General features: G+C 51.8%; 1 protein-coding gene across 3 annotated transcripts in view; it reads right to left on the reverse strand.

The window, feature by feature from the left end:
• Window positions 1-1,537: 1,537 nt before the first annotated feature.
• The window catches only part of GPT2 (glutamic--pyruvic transaminase 2), a 48,949-nt gene continuing 29,165 nt past the window's right edge, over window positions 1,538-21,321 (reverse strand). For 2 of the 3 annotated variants that reach the window (XM_030797597.1, XM_030797598.1), the window contains 5 exons: window positions 16,392-16,471; window positions 14,336-14,472; window positions 10,363-10,537; window positions 8,251-8,406; window positions 5,500-5,883 (listed from right to left, as the gene is read on the reverse strand). In XM_030797597.1, the coding sequence (XP_030653457.1) occupies window positions 5,539-5,883; window positions 8,251-8,406; window positions 10,363-10,537; window positions 14,336-14,472; window positions 16,392-16,471 (893 nt within the window). In that variant the 3' untranslated portion in view covers window positions 5,500-5,538. Of the gene's footprint in view, window positions 3,905-5,499; window positions 5,884-8,250; window positions 8,407-10,362; window positions 10,538-14,335; window positions 14,473-16,391; window positions 16,472-21,321 lie in introns of those variants that run through there. The other variant, XM_003280405.4, reaches the window with a different exon arrangement.

The following is a 21,321-nucleotide window of genomic DNA, read 5'->3' on the forward strand; positions in this document are numbered from 1 at the left end:
TTAATTTTCTCTTTCTATATTTTCCAAATTTTAAGAGACTGAGTCGGCTGGGCATGGTGGCTCACACCTGTAATCCCAACACTATGGGAGGCCGAGGTGGGCGGATCGCCTGAGGTCAGGAGTTCGAGACCAGCCTGACCAACATCGAGAAACCGTCTCTACTAAAAATACAAAATTAGTCAGGCATGGTGGAGCATGCCTATAATCCCAGCTACTTGGGAGGCTGAGGCAGGAGAATCACTTGAACCCGGGAGGCAGAGGTGGCGGTGAGCCAGTAACATACCACTGCACTCTAGCCTGGGCAATAAGACTCCGTCTCAAAAAAAAAAAAGAAGACTGGGTCTTGCTGTGTCACTCAGGCTAGCATGCAGTGGTGTGATCATGGCTCACTATAGGCTCAACCTCCTGGGCTCAAGTGATCCTCCCACCTCAGCCTCTCAAGTAGCTGGGACTATAGGTGTGTGCCCCGACACCTGGCTAATTTGTTCAATTTTTTTTTGTAGAGACAGGGTCTATGTTGCCCAGGCTGGTCTCGAACTACTGGGCCCAAGTGATCCTTCTGCCTCAGCCTCCCATGCAGACAGGGCCACAGGTGCACACCACCATGCTCAGCTAATTTTTTGAATTTTTACAGAGATAGCATCTTTTTTGGTTGCCCAGGCTGGTCTCCAACTCCTGGGCTCCAGCGATCCTCCTACTTTGGCCTCCTAAAGTGCTGGGATTATAGGCATGAGCCACTGCATCTGGCCACCAAATTTTCTTTAGTGAAGACACAGAAATTTTAGTTTTGAGAAAAAGTCCTGAATTCCAAAATCACTCATCAAAATCAAACGTCGATATGGGAAATGAATGAACTCCCTTGTATAGACAATTCCCCCTTTGCCCACGGGCCTCCAGTGCTCCCTCGCCCGCCCACCCTCCCCAGCCCCGGGGAAGAGGCTGTTTGTTCTTATTTCTCTTCCACCAGGCAGCCACGGTCTGTGTTCATTTGAATCACATTCTATTCCAAAGAATCCATGAAGCTTCTCCACCACAAGTGAACAAAAAAGCAGCGCAGGGGTCTTAGGATCAAGCCCTAAGACGACATGGAGGGTGGGCAACATGGCTCACGCCTGTAATCCCAGCACTTTGGGAGGCTGAAGCAGGCGGATCATCGGAGGTTGGGAGTTCGAGATCAGCCTGGCTAACACGGTGAAACCACGTCTCTACTAAATATATAAAATTAGCTGGGTGTGGTGGCACAAACCTGTAATCCCAGCTACTCGGGAGGCTGAGGCAGGAGAATCGCCTGAACCTGGGAGGCAGAGGTTGCAGTGAGCTGGGATCGTGCCACTGCACTCCAGCGACAGAGTAAGACTCGGTCTCCAAAAAAAAAAAAAAAGAAGACATGGAAGCTGAGAAGCCATGCCTGGAGTTCTGTCACGTTTGGGGGAAATGCCCGTTATTGTGCTGGGAACACAAATTACAAAGAGTGAAGGTGTAAAGTTAGTAATGTCCTCAATGTTTAGATTCAAACTACAATGAAAGTTAAACACAGTCACCATTTTGGACATTTTATTTATAGAAATTTCCAGCAGAGCCATTGTTAAGTACCTTTGTCAGGAGATGCCTGTGAGAACCTAGACGGGAAAACAGCCACAGGATGATCTGCATCTGTTCCTCCCTAACACTCCACACACACCAGAACAGGAACAGCCAGGCAAGCCTCTGGGTGCACGGTGATGCGCTGTCTGAGGCACAGCCCAGCACGTGCTTCCTCAGCACATGCTACACACACAGATCTGGACGAATGACAGAAACTTCACAGATGTAACTTCCAAGTGCGACCTCAAATGACAAACAACTTTCTCAGTGCCTGGACAGGAAAGGCACTGGAACAGAATCTGTAGAAAACCAAACCTATCATGATCAGCATTCCTACCCAATGTTAACCTCCTAGACTAGCTGACCTTACTTATTTTGAAGCAAATCAAGTGTATAGTCTCTTTTAAAAAAACTGTGTAAACGTTGTAAAGTTTTTAGGGGCTGTTTATAATCTGAAGAGATTTATAAAAAATTACTGGACTTGTTAGGACTATAAATACTAACCCCGCCTCCCCCATGAAAAAGCAATTGTTACAAAAATATAAAAAATATACTAGCTTCTACGATTTAACCTTTCCACCAGAAACCTCATGACTCTGGGACTCATCCTGGTTTATATACCACACAGCAAGCACAAGTGCAATTTTCTCCATTTTTTAAGGAAGGAAAAGTTTTAGAACATTCCCTTTTGTTATTTGAGATTGTGGCTACTTTCTTCATAGGGGCTGATGTCGGTGGGTAAGGACAGTTTGGAGTTTCTGTTTCCTCTGCACGGACCCGGTGTGGAAATCACAGCATAGAGGCTGCTGCCTCACTCCTCGGCCTCTTCTGCTTTCTCTCCAGCTCCTCCAATTCCATTTTGGGACATGCGGGGTCCCAGGCTCCTGAGCTTCCCTAACTTCCCACTGGGGAAGGCAGGGAGGATGGGGAGGCTCCCAGTGAGGGAGGCGAGGGCTAAGCCCGTAGCACCACAGCCTCGAGTGTGGTCGGCCCGCCCAGGGTTGCTAATGGCAGAGAAGCCGCATGCTGGGGGATGGCACCCTCCTGTCCTGGGAGAAGCCTGATGCCACAGTCTGCAGCCTGGGAGGAGAGCCGGAAGCTAACGTGAAGGCAAAACACTCTGCATGAAAGCACAGCAATGAACCTCCAACCACGACTCACTGACTCCTCCACAGCAGCCAAGCTGCCAGGCACTTTTACCACCTAAAAGCTAAGAAACCGACCAGATTCAGCTCGCCACCATTCAAGAAAGGCCAGGGCCTTGGCTGCTCGGCAGGTCCCGGGTATTGCCCTTGTTTTCAGCCCGTTTCCCCGCTGTCACCAGCAGGGGGCGGTGTGCACACAGGCTCGGTCAGGCACCGGGGACAACAGGCACTGGTCACCCGCGGGATGGGTCCACACCATTCCAGCGGCTCTCTCCACGGAACTGGGACACTGCCAGGCTGCACCTTGTGTCCCTGAAATTCAGGGAGACCTCTCAGACGGGGTTCCAGCCTACGCATGTTCAAGGGAACCCCTCATTCCCAAAGCCCGCCGGGGGCACAGAATTCTCAGGCCTGGCTGCGTTGCTGGGAAGCGGACACCAGCTTCCTCCTGCAGCCTGGCTTACCCCCACGCCTCACCGTGGGGCCCTCTGAGTGTGGCCACAGCCCCCAGCATCTACCCCAAGCTAGTGCAACATCCTGCCCAGTCCACGTGCTACTGCGCTCCCCGCGCCTGCCTCCAGGCCACCGGGCGGACCCTCTCTCAGCCCCAGGGGCCTTCCAGGCCCTTCTGTTCAAAGGACCGGATGCTTCACACCGCTAAGGGCTTTATTTCACAGATCGTGGTGGTGAGTTTGGATTTCCAGCCCTCACCACGGTTAAGTCACACATTTCCCGACACCTGCTTATTTCTCCAGATCTGAAACATCTCACCCAACACACCCTAGTTGTTGTAAATCCCAAATGCACTTTCCAGAAGCAAAAACAATAACAGATTCAGAGAACCCTGGCCACACCTGCTGAGCAGGTCCCCTCTACTCTGGTTGCATATAGAATGCTTGTTTGCTCAAAAGAGAGGCGCTCTCAACATCAAGGCACAAGGAAAGACGTCTCCGGGGGCAAAATGATGACGAAGTGACCAGCAGCCTCTGCGAGGCCCGAGGCAGTCATGGGGGAGGCGAGTTCAGCCTGGCGGGCATTGGGAGGAAGAGCCGAGGACAGGTCTCCCGCTGGGGCTCAGGCGTCCTCACGCGTAGTTCTCCAGGAAGTTGATGTGGAAGTCCTTCACCTTCTGCAGCACCGTTTTCAGCTTCTCCACTGGCGGGAGGATGGTCATCCTGGCAGGAGAGACAACACTGTCAGCCTGGCTGCTCTGCAAGATGGGAGAGGAACGAATCCAGTGGCTCAACTGCGTCTAGGAATGGAGGAGGGAGGTCTGCCTGGTCTGCTTCGACAGCTCCAGCCCAGACAGTGCCCAGCACTTGGACCACTTTCCCCTTCATTCATATGTTGGTTTTTTCACCCAAGTAATACACGTGAACAAAAGCAATAAACTGGAGCAGCATTTAGGCTAAGACACATCCACCCATTACTGCAGAAGGCCTGCATCACTTTTTTTTTTTTTTGAGATGGAATTTTGCTCGTTGCCCAGGCTGGAGTGCAATTGCGCGATCACTACAACCTCCACCTCCCAGGTTCAAACAATTGTCCTGCCTCAGCCTCCCGAGTAGCTGGGATTACAGATGCCTACCACCATGCCCAGCTAATTTTTGTATTTTTAGTAGAGACGGGGTTTCACCATGTTGACCAGGCTGGTCTTGAACTCCTGACCTCATGATCCGCTCGCCTTGGCCTCCCAAAGTGCTGGGATTACAAGCATGAGCCACTGCACCCAGTCACTTTTTTTTTTTTTTGGAGACAGGGTCTCACTCTGCTGCCCCAGCTTGAATGAAGTAGAGCAATCATAGATCACTGCAGCCTCAAACTCTTCGGCTCAGGCGATCTCCCATCTCAGCCTCCCGAGTAGCTAGGATTACAGGCATGTGCCAACATCCCTGGCTAGTTTTTAAACAATTTTTTGTAGAGACAGGGTCTTGCTATGTTGCCCAGGCTGGTCTTGAACTCCTGGACTCAAGCCATCCTGAATTTGGCCTCCCAAAGCGTGTGAGCCACTGCACTCGGCCCTCTGGGACATTTTGACCACTGAACAGAACTTTCTCTAAAGTATGACTCTTGGGCTTTCCTAGAGTTTCAGAGAGAGATTTCACTCCTATCTGAGGAGATTTTCTTATCTCTAGTCAGTCCGACAGTGAGACACCCTGCAGTCACAACTCCGTTCCAAAGGAATTCCCAAGTTGCCACAGTAACTAACACCTCCCTCTGGTCCACCAATATGCTCCCTGGCCTTCCCGGCAGCCCTCTTGCTTAAATCACTTTCTGATCAAGCCATCAACCACTGAGATGAGCCTGACCAGGGGTGGGAAGGCCAACCGGATAAGGTTTGTCCATCCAGGGGACACGACCCATGACCTTGCCTAAGTCAAGACTTGGCTCCGGGTGCTAACAGCTCATGCCATTTATTTTTTTTAGCATCTGCCGCAGGAGACATCTGAGAGCAACATGTGCGGGGAAGATGCTGTTCTGAAGAGAACTGGCCTCAGTGGAAAACCTCTGCTCCAGCCAGCTCAGCTCTGGGCACCGGCATTCCCATCCATGCAGGGCCAGAATGGGGTATGCCCTGGGCGTGAGTGGCGCAAATTCCACTGCAGCTCCTCAGCAGGCTCCGGGATCACAGGCAGCACCACGGCCCCGGGTGCCGCCAGGAGCTGAGCACATGCCAGCACCACTCCAGGCACTGGCAGCTGGGTGCTGCCGTCGCAGAGTTGAAAACGGACAGCGAAATAAGAAAACACCCTACTAGGAACATTTCAGACAACGATGGGACAGATGGCGGAGTGGAGAGACAGAATAGTCAAGGAAGACCTTTCAGGGAATACAACCCTAAGCAGACAACCACCCAGTTTTTCTTAATCCCTGGGCAGGGTCTGAGCTTGGCTCTGTGGCAGGACAGAGTGGGGGTGACTCGAGGGAGGACAGGGTCTCCGCACCTCTCTCTTCGAAGTAGTCCTCTGCTCCATGTCAAGAAGCCCACATTTCCCTGGACAAGACCCGGACCAGCCCCTACTGCGGAGAGGAAGTCATACCTGAAGTGGTAAGTGCCTTCCCTCTGCCCAAAGCCACTGCCGGGCACGACACAGATGCCAGTCTCCTCCAGGAGCTTCATGCAGTAGAACATGTCTGGAGCCATTTGATGGGCCTAGGGGAGCAGACAGAGCTCATGATCATTCCTGGCTTTGCAAACACACCATTCAACCCTCAAAGCCAAATGTAATCTAAATGGCAGGTCTCTCTCCCACAGCAGTGCCCTTCTCCCCTTCTGCTCTTAGAGGACCAGGGCCAGACGCTGGGATACTGCTGATGGCCGGTGCCGGGCACAGACACCTGAAAACTACTGCAGGACAGCCAGGTGTAGGTAGTGGTGCTCCTGCCCATCATCAGGCAGTGCCCATCCCCAGGCAGCCACTCAACAGGCATCAGCAGTGGCTTCCTGCAGGTCAAGCTGCATAATACTCTGAAAATGGGGCCCTGGGGTCTGCACACAATTTTCATGGAACGAGCTTCTCTGAGGCACTCTCAACACTGCTTCCCACACACTGGTTTGCATGACCACCCGGGGAGCCTGTTAACTACAGATTCTCGGGTTCTATCATCAGGGATTCTTTTTCTTTTTTTTTTGCAACAGTCTCCCTCTGTCACCCAGGCTGGAGTGCAGTGGTATGATTTCGGCTCACCACAACTTCCGCCTCCTGGGATCAAGCAATTCTCCTGCCTCAGCCTCCTGAGTAACTGGAATTACAGGAACGCACCACCACACACCACACCTGGCTAATTTCTGTATTTTTAGTAAAGACAGGGTTTCGCCATGTTGGCCAGGCTGGTCTCGAACTCCTGACCTCAAGTGATCTGCCTGCCTCAGCCTCCCAAAATGCTGGGATTACAGGCGTGAGCCACCACGCTTGGACTACACCAGGGATTGTTTTTTTTGAGACAGAGTCTCACTCTGTCGCCCAGGCTGGAGTGCAATGGCGTGATCTCGGCTCACTACAACCTCCAGCTCCCGGATTTAAGCGAGTCTCCCTGCCTCAGCCTCCGGAGTAGCTGGGATTACACTGCAGGCCACCATGCCCAGCTAATTTTTTTTATATTTTTAGAGATGGCGGTTTCACCATGTTGGCCAAGCTGGTCTTGAACTCCTGATCTCACATGATCCACCTACCTTGGCCTCCCAAAGGTGATTACATGCATGAGCCACCATACCTGGCCCAAGGATTCTTTTCTTTAAATTTATTTAAGAGAACAGGTCTTGCTCTCGCCCAGGCTGGAGTACAGTAGCATGATCACAGCTCACTGTAGCCTCAACCTCCCAGGCTCAGGTGATCCTCCCACCTCAGCATCCCAAGGAGCTGGGACCACAGGCATGCACCACCCAGCTAAGTTTTAAATTTTTTGTAGAGAGGGTTTCACTATGTTGCCCAGGCTGGTCTCAAACTTCTGGGCTCAAATGATCCCCCCACTTCAGCCTCCCAAAGTGCTGAGACCACAGGTGTGAGCCACTGCACCCAGCCTAACACTAGGAATTCTGATTCTGTAGGTCTAGGGTGGGGCCTAGACTTGGGTGTTTAACAAGGTATTCAGGAGGCCGAGGCGGGCAGATCACGAGGTCAGGAGATCGAGACCATCCTGGCTAACACGGTGAAACCCTGTCTCTACTAAAAATACAAAAAATTATCCGGGCATTGTGGCAGGCGCCTGTAGTCCCAGCTACTTGGGAGGCTGAGGCAGGAGAATGGCGCGAACCCGGGAGGCCGAGCTTGCAATGAGCCAAGATCGCACCACTGCACTCCAGCCTGGGCGACAGAGCAAGACTCCATCTCAAAAAAAAAAAAAAAAAAAAACAAGCCAGGCAGTGGCTCATGCCTACAATCCCAGCACTTTGGGAGGCTGAAATCGGAGGTTCCCTTGAGGCCCAGGAGTTTACAACCAGTCTGGTCAACAAAGTAAGACCCCATCGCTCTCTATAAAAATGTAATTAAAACAAAACAAGCCAGGCACAGTGGTTCAAGCCTGTAATCCCAACTCTTAGGGAGGCAGAGGCAGGAGGATAGCTTGAACCCAGGAGTTTGAGACCTGCCTGGGCAATCTAGCAAGACCCCGTTCTCCACAAAAAGGAAAAAAAAAAAAAAGGCCCTAGGTGATGGGTGCACACACTGAAGTTTGAGAAGCGCTGCTCCAGGATGCAGTGGCTGGGTGGAGGTGGTAGCTCCTGCTGCTTCCCCCGCAGGCATCTCACCTGGGCACTGCCCTTGGGAGCAGCAGCATTCACAGAGTCCAGATCAGCTCCTTTCCCCTGGGGCCTACCTCATGTTTGCCCATCATCACAGCACACGGCTGGGCCTCCAACAACCTGTCATCTTTACACGGTCAACACCATCTGGCCGAGAGGTGCATACAGTTCAAAGTCTCCAGGGCCAGCACTTCTGCTCTCCAAGATAAGCAGGGGCCCCCAACCCAGCATCTCAGGTGAACCTGGTAAGAGAGAGCCAGCCCAGCCCATGCCCCAGACCTGAGCAGCCTCCACAGCTTTGGCAGGAATGAAGATCCGAGGGAAGGCATACATGGCCCCCTGCAAGGGGTTGCAGTGAATTCCTGGGACTTGGTTAAACAGGTCTTCCGTCAGCTTTGCTTTTTTGGCCAGATTACCCAGGACAGACTCTTTCTCCTGAAGAGAGACGGAAATAGCACAGCAGTCAGTATCTCTGGATAAAGATTCACTCCAGCCACCGATCTTTCCTGCAGCACTTGCGGAAATCCCGGATGATGACTTTGCTCCAGCTTTGAACACATGTCCCCTCTGACCCAGGCGTTGACTCAGATTTGTTCTGCCCGGGTCACATGCCCCATGCACACCACGCAGACGGAGTGGGCGGGGTGGTCTGTTCCTTCAACACTGGGGTATCAGACAGACTGACCAAAGAAGAGCTTGTGTGAGCCTGAGCACAGCAAAACAGGGAGGTGGGTGGAACACGTCTCCTGGCACGAATTCTTCCACAGCACTCACCCTGGGAGGCTGCCACGTGCCCTGGGGTGTGGGGCACACAGACACCAGGGAGTTCTAGGCCAAAGGGTAGAGCCCGGCAGCCTAGGTTCTGTTCTCGTACCAGGATGTCTTTCCAGAAAATGAGAAAAACCAGTTGTTGCCTGTCAGTCTGTATGGACTTGGCTCTGGACGGAATTCCTCAGAACGTGCTTCTAAGACACATGCCCATTCTTCTGCAGACGGACCCCACCAATGCATCTGGGGGGACCAATGTGCCCCACCCTCTGTCTGTGTGGTGTGCATGCAGCACAGGACCCAGGCAGAACAAGTCAGGGTCAGTGACTGGGCCTGAGCTGGGTGTATGTCCACAGCTGGAGCAGAGTCGCCGTCCAGGGCTTCCACAGGTGCCGCCGGCCAAGTGGCGTGGAAGATGTGGGCTGCAGATGGAGGCATAAGCACTATGTGGCCTGTCCACGTGGGGAGCGTGGTTCAGTCTGGAATCACAACATGGGCCACAACACAGATGGACCTGGAGGACATCATGATAAGGAAAATAAGCCAGTCACAAAAAGACAAATAAGACATGACTCTGCTTTTTTTGTTTTTAAACGGAGTCTTGCTCTGTCACCCAGGCTGGAGTGCCATGGCGCAATCTCAGCCCACTGCAACCTCCACCTCCCGGGTTCAAGTGATTCTCCTGCCTCAGTAGTTGGGATAACAGGCATGTACCATCCCCGGCTGATTTTTGTATTTTTAGTAGAGATGAGGTTTGACCATGTTGGCCGGGCTGGTCTCAAACTCCTGACCTCAGGTGATCCACCCGCCATAACCTCCCACAGTGCTGGGATTACAGGCGTGAGCCACTACGCCCGGCCAACATGACTCCATTTATATGAGGAACCTTGAGGAGGTGAGTGCAGAGAGAAGGGGGTAGAAGGGTGGCTGCCGGGGCTAAGGGGAGGGCAGGGTAGGGTGTTAGTGGGTAACAGGTAGAGCTCAGTGTGGGATCATGGAATGGCTCTGGAGATGGATGGCAGTGATGGCAGCACAACAGTGTGAATGTCCTGAATGCCAGAAAACGGAGCACTTTATAAAGGTTAAAAAGGTCGACTTTATGTGCACTTTACCACAATTTTTTAAAAAAGAAGTGAGCCTGGACCAGTTGGGAGCTGACTTCTAGGTTACCTGACCCATAAATTCCTTTGTTTGAACTGGTCAAAGCTGTCAGAGCTGGAGGACCCTGTCAAGCTGTGAGGACACGGGTTGGCAGAGGCAGGTGGGGGCCTGGGATCGATGCTGCGCCCCTCCACCTTCTCGTCTTCTTTTCAGTTTCATGAGCCCCCCCAGTGAGTTATCGGGACACAACTCCCTTCCCTCCTCGACACTCGCCGTGAGGAAGAGGAAGGGTTCACCTGCCCACCCACACTCACAGTCCTCCTACTTCCAAACAATGCCCAGCTGCACCTCCGGACTTCAACTCATGGGGGTGGTTCAGGCTCTGAAGAGCCATGAGCGCCCCTGCAGGCCACACCCTCAGGAGGCTGCTGTCTGGCCATCTGGAGACAGGCTGGCCACCAGCCCAGCAGGAACTCTCGTGACCCCGGCCACAGGGGTGTGGACGCATCACAGTGGACTCACTCGGCTGAACTGCTCAAAGGACTCCTCTCCTGCCACCGGGGGGTTCACGACAATGTCCATGGCGGCCTGCCCGGACACCGGGGGACACAGGCGCACCGATAGCAGCTTCACCAGCTGGCCCTTGATCTCAGGGTGCAGGTTGATCACCTCCATGTAGCCTCCTCTGTAACCACACCTGGAGGGCCGAAGAGAGGGAGAGGACCACCAGTTATAGAAAGACCTCAACAAAGTGCCATTTGGACAGCCAGAATCGAAAGCACCCCCACACCCAACACCTAATGGCCAGGTGTGGCTGAGTTCTTGCCAATGGAAGGTGAACAACAGTGATGATTGTATACAAATTCCTATTTTTTTTCTAAGAGACAGGATCTTTTTCTGTCACCCAGGCTGGAGTGCAGTGGCATGATCATAGCTCACTGCAGCCTCAACCACCTAGGCTCAAGCAATAGTCCCACCTCGGCCTCCCAAATAGCTGGGACTATAGGTGTGTGCCACACCTGTGTAGGTGGACCTGTAGGTGTGTGCCACCACGCCTGGCTAATTTTTTTACTTTTTATGTATGTAGAGATAGGGTTTTGCTATGTTGCCCAGTCTGGTCTTGAACTCCTGGCCTCAAGCGATCCTCCCGCCTCAGCTTCCCAAAGTGCTGGGATTACAGGCGTGAGTCACCGTGCCAAGTTCTGTAATTTATAGCCAAATTATAAATCAAATCATATGAAAATAAGCTGAGGACACGTGACGAGTTAAAAAAAAATCTTTCCAGACCAAATCAGCAACATACATCTTCTCTGGTGTGTGGCTGCAAATGTTCACAATAACGACCACAGGAACGCAGGTGGCCAGAGGCAGGAACCTTCCTCCATGCATCCTCCACCCCCAGCCTCAGAGCACCTGACACGATGAGATGCTTAGTAACATGCTTTTGGGGGAGCCAGGTGCAGTGGCTCAGCCCTGTAATCACAGCACTTTGGGAGGCCGAGGTGGACGGATCACTTGAGGTCAGGAGTTCAAGAGTAGCCTGGCCAACATGGTGAAACCTGTCTCTACTAAAAACACAAAAATTAGCTTGGCATGGTGGCGCATGCCTTTAATCCCAGCTACTTGGGAGGCTAAGGCAGGACAATTGCTTGAACCAAGACCGGGAGGCAGAGGTTGCAGTGAGCTAAGATCGCACCACTGCACTCCAGCCTGGGCTCCAGAGCGAGATTACATCTCAAAAAAACAAAACAAAACAAAAAACAAAAAAACCATGCTTTTGGGATCACACTGCTGAACGGAACTGGCAAAGATTCCCATCTTATCCCTGGAGTGGACATTTCAAGGTGGGAAGATAAATTCTAACATCTCGGAAAAGTGTCCCATAACAAAAACGGAAAGAAAGAACTTTCTGCTTAATCCTTTGCTGATGAGCAGAGAATCAAAATGAGTAAAGCAGTCAGACCCTAATTCATCCAGATCTGAGAACACAGGGCACGACTCAGGAACCCAACATCAGGGCACTGACTGGTAGCGTAATCAATAACTGAGATGGGGCAATGGATAAGTGTGTGGTAAACATGCTTGAGTTTGAAAACTGAGTTCACCAAGAACAGATTTGTTTAGGAAAAGAGCTACAGAGCAAAAGGAAGTCAAGCAAGGAGCCAGGACTGCTACAGGGTAGACCAGAAAGACCAGCCTACGTTAGCCTGCACCCAGATCAAAGAAGCCCAAGAACAGTTTGGCAGCCATCCCAAGGGGGCTGCTCCCTTGACCTGGCGGAAGTATTCCTTCGAGCTTCACGCTTACGCTGTTCCAGCCTAACAACCAAGAGCCCTCCCCACGCCGACACCTGGCACAGAATAGGACCCCACCACGTTGGGAACACACGCCCTTTGCTGCAAACCCACTGGTCTCTCCTCAGTCTCTGTGGCTTCCTCCTCTTTCTCCTCACCTCCCAGCAGTGGGGGCCCAGGCCCAGGCCTCACTCCATGTAAGTATGAGATGTGTCCAGGCTTAGAGCTCCAACAATCTTACAATTCACACCCAGTCATCTCCCAAACTTAAACCACCCACCAGAGGTCAGCCTGCCTGGAGACTTACACATCTCTCTCCACCTGGATGCCAAGCTGGCATGTTTCAGTTTAACAGGTCCAAAACCAAACTCCTGCTCTTTCCTCTTAAACCTGCTTCACCCTCATCCTTCCTCATCTGTTGACTGCAACACCATCCTTCCTGTTGTTTGAACAAACAAATAAGGATTCATTATGCAGTGGAGTAATCACAGCTCACCACAGCCTGGAACTCCTGGGCTCAAGCGATCCTCCCACCTCAGCCTCCAGAGTAGCTGGAAGCGTGCACCACCAAACCTGGCTGAGTTTTGTGTTTTTTTTTTTTTTTTTGAGACGGAGTCTCGCTCTGTCTCCCAGGCTGGAGTGCAGTGGCGCAATCTCGGCTCACTGCAAGCTCCGCCTCCCGGGTTCACGCCATTCTCCTGCCTCAGCCTCTCCGAGTAGCTGGGACTACAAGCGCCCGCCACCACCCCCGGCTAATTTTTTGTATTTTTAGTAGAGATGGGGTTTCACCGTGGCCTCGATCTCCTGACCTCGTGATCCGCCCGCCTCGGCCTCCCAAAGTGCTGGGATTACAAGCGTGAGCCACCATGCCCGGCCCTGGCTGAGTTTTAAAACATTTTTTTGTAAAGAAGGGGTCTTGCTATATTATCCAGGCTGATCTCAAACTCCTGGCCTCGAGTGATCCTCCCACCTCGACCTCCCAAAGTTCTTGGATCACAGGCGTGAGCCACCGCACCTGGCCAGGATTCATCCTTGACTCTTCTCTCCCACGCCTGTCTTTTCCACCCACAACTCCTATCAACTCCACCTTCAAATACATCCAGGATCCTCTCCCCATCTCTGTCTGGTGCACAATATCTCACCCGTGAGACTGTAACAGCCTCCTGGCCTCTGTCCCCATCTGTACCCCATCCCCCACCACACAACAGCCAGAAGGAGCAACACACCAGCCAAGCAAGGCCACACCTCCTCCAACAGCTCCTATCTCATGCTGAACACGAGTGAAAAATACAATCACCAAAGAGGACCAGGTGACTCGGCCTCCTATAATTCTCAGGTCTCCACTCCTGCCACTGCCCCCGTGCCCCCTCCTTTCCAGCTCCTGGCTGTTCCGCCAACATGGCAGGTGTGTTCCGCTAGCACAGCAGGTGTGCTGCTACCACAGGGTCTTTGCCCAGGCTGCTCCCGCTGCCTGCAACGCTCTTCCCCCAGATATCTGCACAGTTCCCCACCACACTCCTTCGGGGTTTAACTCAGAAGCCAACTCCTCAGTGAGGCTGCACCACTTCAGCCTTCAACCCCACCCCTACCTCTCTCCTAATGACTGTTCTCTGTGGGACGCACGATTTACTCATTTGCCTACAGCTCTCTCCCCTCACTAGAACCCACGCTTTGTGCCGGCAGGAGAGTGTTCGCTGCAGCATCCCCAGCACTGAGATCAGTGCCGGACTCATCGTAAGTGCTCAGTAAATATTAGCTGAATGAACAGACACAGGATTACAGCTGACCCTTTAGCCTCTGAGGTCACACAGTGCCTAAGGCAGCCCTGCACCCAGAGCACGGCCAGTCAGCCTAACAGCATCTGTCTGTCTGCTCCATCTGCCCTCCCTGACCCCTCAGACACCATCAACCTCGGAACAACGGTGACAGAGAAAACACCAGGTGTCGCAAGCTGCCACGTAGTCCTGTTTCCACTCCATTTGTCCGTTGTCTGGCTTCTCTGAGCCTGCCCTTATTTGAGCCCCTGTACCAGGGCTGTTCTCACACCACGGCTCTCCCACTGGGGAGATGCAGCAGAAGCAACAGATAAGGGCAGCCTTCTCTCCATCCAAGTGGGTGGACCACGGGGCAGGGCAGAGGAGCCGGCAGCGTGAGGATCTGGCAGGCCCAGCAGTGGCAGGAGGGAAGGGAGGCCCACGTACTCGCCCATGTAGCCCTTGGAGGTGGAGTGGAAGGAGGCGAGCTCCACGTTGCTGGAGTACTCGGGCCCCATCTCGTACAGCACCTTCTTGAAGGAGTGGAATCTGCAATCTGGAGAGTACACGTTGTCCTGGTACACCTGCGGGGGCACGGCAGGGACGGTCACCAAAGGGCCCTCAAAGAGGCTGCTGCCCAGTGTGGCCAAGGCAAGGGAGGGCACAGGTGCTGTGGGCCATGAGGCCCAGCCGGCCCAGCCGGCCCAGCCTCCTGTGCCATCCAGGGATGAGCCAAGCGTGCCTGAAGGAACTTTCTGGAATAAGCAAGGAGGCAAGGCCTCAGGCTGGATGCTGAGACAGCTCAGGAGCTCACTTGATTTCTCTCACACTAGTCCCCACCCAATCCCCAGACTTCCCTTCCACCCCATCTGACCAGTGATGGCGCCAAGACCCCCATCCTCCCAAGCAGACTCTCCTCCCAAAGCATGGTGCTTCCTTGCTTTACCAACACTGGTGACGACGGCATTAGTGCCCCTTTCCTCTGACCTCCTATTTGAAGAGCTAACCCTGTTGGGTTTCCTTTGCAACACTTAACCCCTCCAGAGTGGAATCATTGTGTTCTTCCGCCCACTTTTCCCTGCCAGAGCAGCACCTACACCCGTTTGGTTCTTTCCAGTCCCCAGAGTCCAGCACTCACAGCTGGCAGACACCCACTCTGGCCTTTAAGGTTAATTCTCCATCTATTTTGGAGATCAGAAAAACTGAGCCTTTCTAGGGCCCTGGGTATCAGTCGGAGGGTCAAGCTGGCTCCATTGCCAAGCCAGGCCCTGTCCTCCTCGTCTTCCTCTTCCCAGACCCAGAAGGAAGTTCTGTATACCAGGTCATGAGGAAAACCATGGGTCTCTCTGCTGCCCTTTCTCTCCTTTAGAAAAGAAGATATCAGGCCCATCTACTATTAAGGGAACAATTTGATGAGTAAGCTGTATGTGTATTATGTGTGTGTGTCTATGTACGTGTGTCTGTGTGTATGTACGTATGCATATGTGTGTATGTCTGTGTCTGTATGTCTGTGTATGTATGCGTGTGTGTGTGTCTGCATTTATGTGTGTGGAGGGGTGACAAGGAGCAACGAAATGAAGGCAGCGGGCTAGAAGCTGCAGCTCGCAGGAAACCACGCAGAAATGAAGAGGAAATAAAAAGAGGATTTGATGGAACCTCAGTTTCTTTCTTACAAAGCAGAAAAAGAATGAGCAGACCTTGGTTCCAGAACTGGAGGTCAAGAAGCAACAGGTACAGGGTTAAGATCCCTTCCTGAGATGTAAGCGAATTAAATGAAACAGCAGATACAGAAGCGCTGGGAGGCACAGAACTGCAGCTTTATGAGCAGTGGGCGTCAGTCATTTCTGCCACTGGGAATCCACCCTCCTTTGTTGGGTAGGAGCCCCTCAGTTGGCCCTCAAGGAATAACCCTCCTTGGTTCTCTATCTGGAGGTTTGGGAGAAGAAAGCAGAGGGCCCACCCTATGCTCTGGGCCTGACCAATCTGCATACTGGAACCCCTACATCACAGTGATTGGTTCAGCAATGGGCGTGTGACTCAGGCTGAACCAATGAGGCTCAATTCTGAGACTTGCTGGAACCACCAGGGCAAAAAGCCCTCTTTCCTAGGCTGGGAATCTCTAGGCTGGGAAGATAACAGGCCTGTGTATGATGCCAACACAGAGAGGTGGAAAACGGAAAGAGGACCTGAAAGATAAGGTCCAAGCCCCTGGATCCAGCTGCGCACCTGTGACCCCATCGGCATTTTTTCTTTTTCCTTTTTCTTTTGGAGCTTAAGTGATTTGGGCTGAATTTCTGAAATTTACAACCGAGAGTACAAACCAATAAAAGGGTAATTTAAGTCACAGTCCCACAACTTGTAACACTGAATATCCTCACCCTAGGCCAGAATCATTCCTCCAACACCAAGACAGTTCTCTCTGTCTGCAGAACAATGGGGGCTGGGTCCCTCCCTCTAGAAGAGAAAGCTAGTGCCTGCTCCCTCCGAGTGGGGACACTCTTACCTCATCAGCCAGGAGAAAGAGCTTCTCTTCCCAAGCAAAGTGGATCACATCTTCTATGCACTTTCTGCTTTGTACCTGGCCTATAAAATCCCCAAGAAAACCAAAATGTCGGTTGTAATGCTGTTTAAATTGTCCCCAGGTCAGAAGCCCATCCAGTGCCTGTGTTCAGTGCCTGTGTTCCCTTAAGACCCATAGAACCCCGCCCCCAGAGCCCCCCACCCAGAGCCCCCCCTCCCCAGCTGCCATGCATGATGGTGTAGTTGGCCTCCAGGCACGCCCAGAAGAGCAGCCTGTGTGTCTGACTCTCCTCAGCCAGTTATGCGAGGGAGAAGGGGTTCTCACCCGGCTCTCTTATTTATTTTTTATTTTTTTGAGACGGAGTTTCGCTCTGTCACCTAGGCTGGAGTGCAGTGGCGCAATCTCGGCTCACTGCAAGCTCCACCTCCCGAGTTCACGCCATTCTCCTGCCTCAGCCTCCTGAGTAGCTGGGATTATAGGCATGCGCCACCACGCCTGGCCAATTTAGTATTTTTAGTAGAGAGGGGGTTTCTCCATGTTGGTCAGGCTGGTCTTGAACTCCCAACCTCAGGTAATCCACCTGCCTCGGCCTCCCAAAGTGCTGGAATTACAGGAGTGAGCCACTGCGCACGGCCCGGCTCTTTTTTTTTTTTTTTTTTTTTTTTTTTGAGACGGAGTCTCGCTCTGCCTCTGCCGCCCAGGCTGGAGTGCAGTGGCGCAATCTCGGCTCACTGCAAGCTCCGCCTCCTGGGTTCACGCCATTCTCCTGCCTCAGCCTCTCCGAGTAGCTGGGACTACAGGCGCCCGCCACCACGCCCGGCTAATTTTTTTATATTTTTAGTAGAGGGGTTTCACCGTGGTCTCGATCTCCTGACCTCGTGATCCGCCCACCTCGGCCTCCCAAAGTGCTGGGATTACAAGCGTGAGCCACCGCACCCGGCCTCCGGCTCTTATTTTTATGAAGGTTTTGTGTGTAGGTGTGGTGTGGTATGTGTAGGTGTGGTGGGGTGTGTGCACACGTACACTCACATGTGCATGTGTCTGTGTGTGGTGTGTTGGCATGGTGGGGTGTGTGTGGTGGGGTTTGTGTGTAGGTGTGGTGGATGTGTGTCTGTGTGGTGTGTGTAGGTGTAGTCTGGTGTGTGTGGGTGTGGGGTGTGTGTGTGTCTGTGTGGTATGTGTGTAGGTGTGATGGGGTGTGTGTGGTGTGTATGTAGGTGTGGTGGGGTGTATGAATGTGTGTGGGCTGTGTGTATGTGGTGTGTGTGGGTATCGGTGTGGTGAGGTGTGTGTGAGTCCGTAGTGTGTGCGCAGGTGTGGTGGGGGTATGAGTCTGTGTGTGGTGTGTGTAGAGGTGTGGTGAGGTGTGTCTGTGTGTGGTGTGTAATGTGTGCAGGTGTGGTAGGGTATGTGTGTCTGTATTTGGTGTGTGTGTAGGTGTGGTAGGGTGTGTGTCTGTATATGTTGCATGTGTAGGTGTGGTGGGGTTTAAGAGTGTGTTTGTGTCTGTGTGGTATGTGTGTAGGTGTGTTGGGGTGTCTGTGTGTGGTGTGTAATATGTGTGCAGGTGTGTTGGGGTGTGTCTGTATTTGGTGTGTGTGTAGTTGTGGTGGGGTGTGTGTCTATGTGGTGTTTGTGTAGGTGTGGTGGGGGGTGTGTGTGCACGCACATGTGCATGTGCATGTGTGGGTGTCTGTGTTTAGTGTGTGTAGTATGTGTCTATGTGTGGTGTGCGTGTCTCTGTGGTGTGTGTGTGTATGTGGTGTGTGTGTGGTAGTCTGTGCTGCAGAACAGAAAGGCATGGAAGCATCATAAGGAGCAGGGAGAAAAGGCCTGCTACAATGGCTCACGCCTGTAATCTCAGTGGCTTCGGGAGGCCAGGGTCGGAGGATCGCTTGAGCCCAGGAGTTCCAGAACAGCATGGGCAACACAGCAATACCTCAACTGTACAACAAAAATTATCCAGGTGTGGTGGCTTATGGCTGTAGTCCCAGCTACTTGGGAGGCTGAGGCTGGAGGATCACTTGAGCTCAGGAGTTTGAGGCTGCAGTGAGCTATGACTGTGCCACTGCACTCCAGCCTGGGTGACAGAGCAAGACCCTGTCTCAAAAATAAAACAAAGAGCAGGAAAATACAACTGCAGGAGTTAAATCTATCAGGTCGTGCCCTCCCCCGATTACTGCACACCAGCAGCAGATGGTGAAGAGACTCGCATTGGCTGGGGCCACCAGGTGAAGAGTTAGCTCCTTTCTCCCCAGAGAGGCACCCATGAGCTCCACAAGGCAGGGACAAGGCCTCTCCCCGCTCATCGTCTTCCCTCGAAGACAGCACTCAACAGATGCTCAATAAATAACTACAGAATAAATGCTAAGTGAATGAGCCTGGGCACCAGCTTTGGTGTCTCCTGTCAGCTGCTACCATGCATCACTAAAGACGAGCACGCTGCACGACTCTAACGCTAACAGAGAACACTTACAACACATTTTATTATTTCTCTTTAATTTTTGAGACGGAGTCTCACTCTGTCACCCAGGCTGGAGTGCAGTGGCACAATCTCGGCTCACCGCAACCTCTGCCTCCTGGGTTCAGGTGATTCTCTTGCCTCAGCCTCCCGAATAGCTGGGACTACAGGGGTGAGCCACCATGCCCAGCTAACTTTTGTATTTTTTGTAGAGAAGGGGTTTTACCACGTACCCAGGCTGGTCTTGAACTCCTGACCCCAAGTGATCCACCCGCCTCGGCCTCCCAAAGTGCTGAGATTACAGGCGTGAGCTACCGCACCCAGCCCCCATTTTAGAGAAATGAGTGCAAACAGCAAGATGGTGATCCATCCGTTCACATGAAATGCCATGGGTACAGGTGAGGGAAGGAGTAAACGCAACGAGGTAGAAATGGGACCTTTCCTCAGTATTTCCTGAGACCTGCTTTGATTGTGGCACCGGGAATATCTGATGTGTTCACAATATCCTCTGGAAAACCACCACTACAATCAGGCTTGCTAACTTCTTAACAAGGGCCATGTTTGTTTACTGTATGCCTGTGTATATTACATATATATCTAAGTGTGTGTACATATGTGTCTATACATGCATGTATGTATATTCTTTACAGTGTCTTGCTCTGTCACTCTTGCTGGAGTGTAGTTACATGATCCTAGCTCACTGCAGCCCCAAACTCCTGGGCTCAAGCCATCCACCAACCTCGGCTTCCCAAAGTGCTGGGATTACAGGCATGAGCCTCTGTACCCAGCCTATTATTGTGTGTGTGTGTACATATATATACGTATATATACATGTATACGTATGTATGTATATATGTACACACACAATATGTGTATATATATGCAAAACAGTATACATATATACATACGTATATATACATATATACGTATATATGTATATAAAAAAAAAAAAAAAAAAAAAAAAAAAAATAATATATACGTATATATGTATATATATGTACACACACACAATATGTGTATATATATGTATATATATATGCAAAATAGTATACAGAGTATCTTACCTTTTTGTTAATAATACCTATATTCTGGTCTATGGAAAAATATAAAAAATATGCCTGGAAAAAACATACACACATACCTTGTAAGACTGTGGCATGATTCCATTAGAATTTCTATCTTGAACTAGCTAAGCAATAAACCAATTCCTTTACTAACAGACCAACTTTTCTTCTGCCAAGAAAGCACCAACTAGGCTTCCTATTTAAAAAGCTCAGGGTTCTGGGATGCCAGGAGGGTGGCAGGCCCCAGTTTCTATAAGAAACCAGCCACTATTCTCACAGACAGAGAAGGGCTGGCTTCTGAGGGCAGCAGAACCTGCCTGTAATTCCTCCTGGTCTTGCCCTTCCATGCTTGTGATGCCACAAACTTTATCCTGTTGGAATGCAAACCAGGATTTGAGCACCAGAAAAGCTGTGTTCACTAAATGCTAAAGGGAACACAAGCGACTAAGCAAGAACTAGAGCCTTAAAAAGACTTCAGCCCAGTAAAGGAAATGAGACCCAGTGCGTGCAAATAATTCTGCTGTTACACACCATGTCAGCGTGAGGATAAGGGCAGAACTTACTTCTCTCCAGCGCCTGAGAGCATGCCCACTGAGCCAGTGAACAGACAAGTGCATGAACAGCGGTGCAGGAGGAGGGAATGTCATATATGGCATTAGAGGGGCCAGGGCACAGCTGTGCCCAGCTGGGGGAGACATGAGACATGGCTTTGATACAGGCCCCAAAGGCTGGAGAGGGGTCTCTCAGGTACCTTTCGAGGCTGGGCCAAATTAATTCCCCAAAAGCTGATGGGAACATCTGTAGCTGGTGACTGAGCATCCTCCTTTGAGTGACAGATCACGACTGTTCGCGTAGTTCGGATGTTTGTCCCCACCCAAATCTCACGTTGAAATGTAATCCCCATGTTGGAGGTGGGTCTAGTGGGAGGTGTTTGGGTCATGGGGGCGGACCCTGAAAGTCTGCGGCATCCCCTGCCCCGCCCTGATTCTCTCTCTTGTTCCTGCTGTTGCCATGCGATGTGCCTGCTCCCCCTTCACCTTCCGCTTTGACTGGAAGCTTCCTGAGGCCTCCCCAGAAGCTGATACCACCATGCTTCCTGTACAGTCTGCAGAACTGTGAGCCAATCAAGCCTCTTTTCTTAAAAATTACCCAGTCTCAAGTATTTCTTTATAGCAATGCAAGAATGGCCTAATACCACTGTCCTATGGGGAACTCCAGCAGGAGGCCTGGGACACAGAGCTGCCAATCAGAGTCCCAGGGATTTGACTGGTTCAGGAATGGGCAGGTGACTCAACTTGGGCCTGGTGAAACTCTGGAAGAGGCTCTGCTGTAAGGTAGCTCAGCTGATGGCAATGGCTGAAAGTGCTGAAGCCACTCCAAGGATGGA

This window comes from Nomascus leucogenys, chromosome 2, assembly GCF_006542625.1.
Source record: "Nomascus leucogenys isolate Asia chromosome 2, Asia_NLE_v1, whole genome shotgun sequence".
Taxonomy (NCBI): Eukaryota; Metazoa; Chordata; class Mammalia; order Primates; family Hylobatidae; genus Nomascus; species Nomascus leucogenys.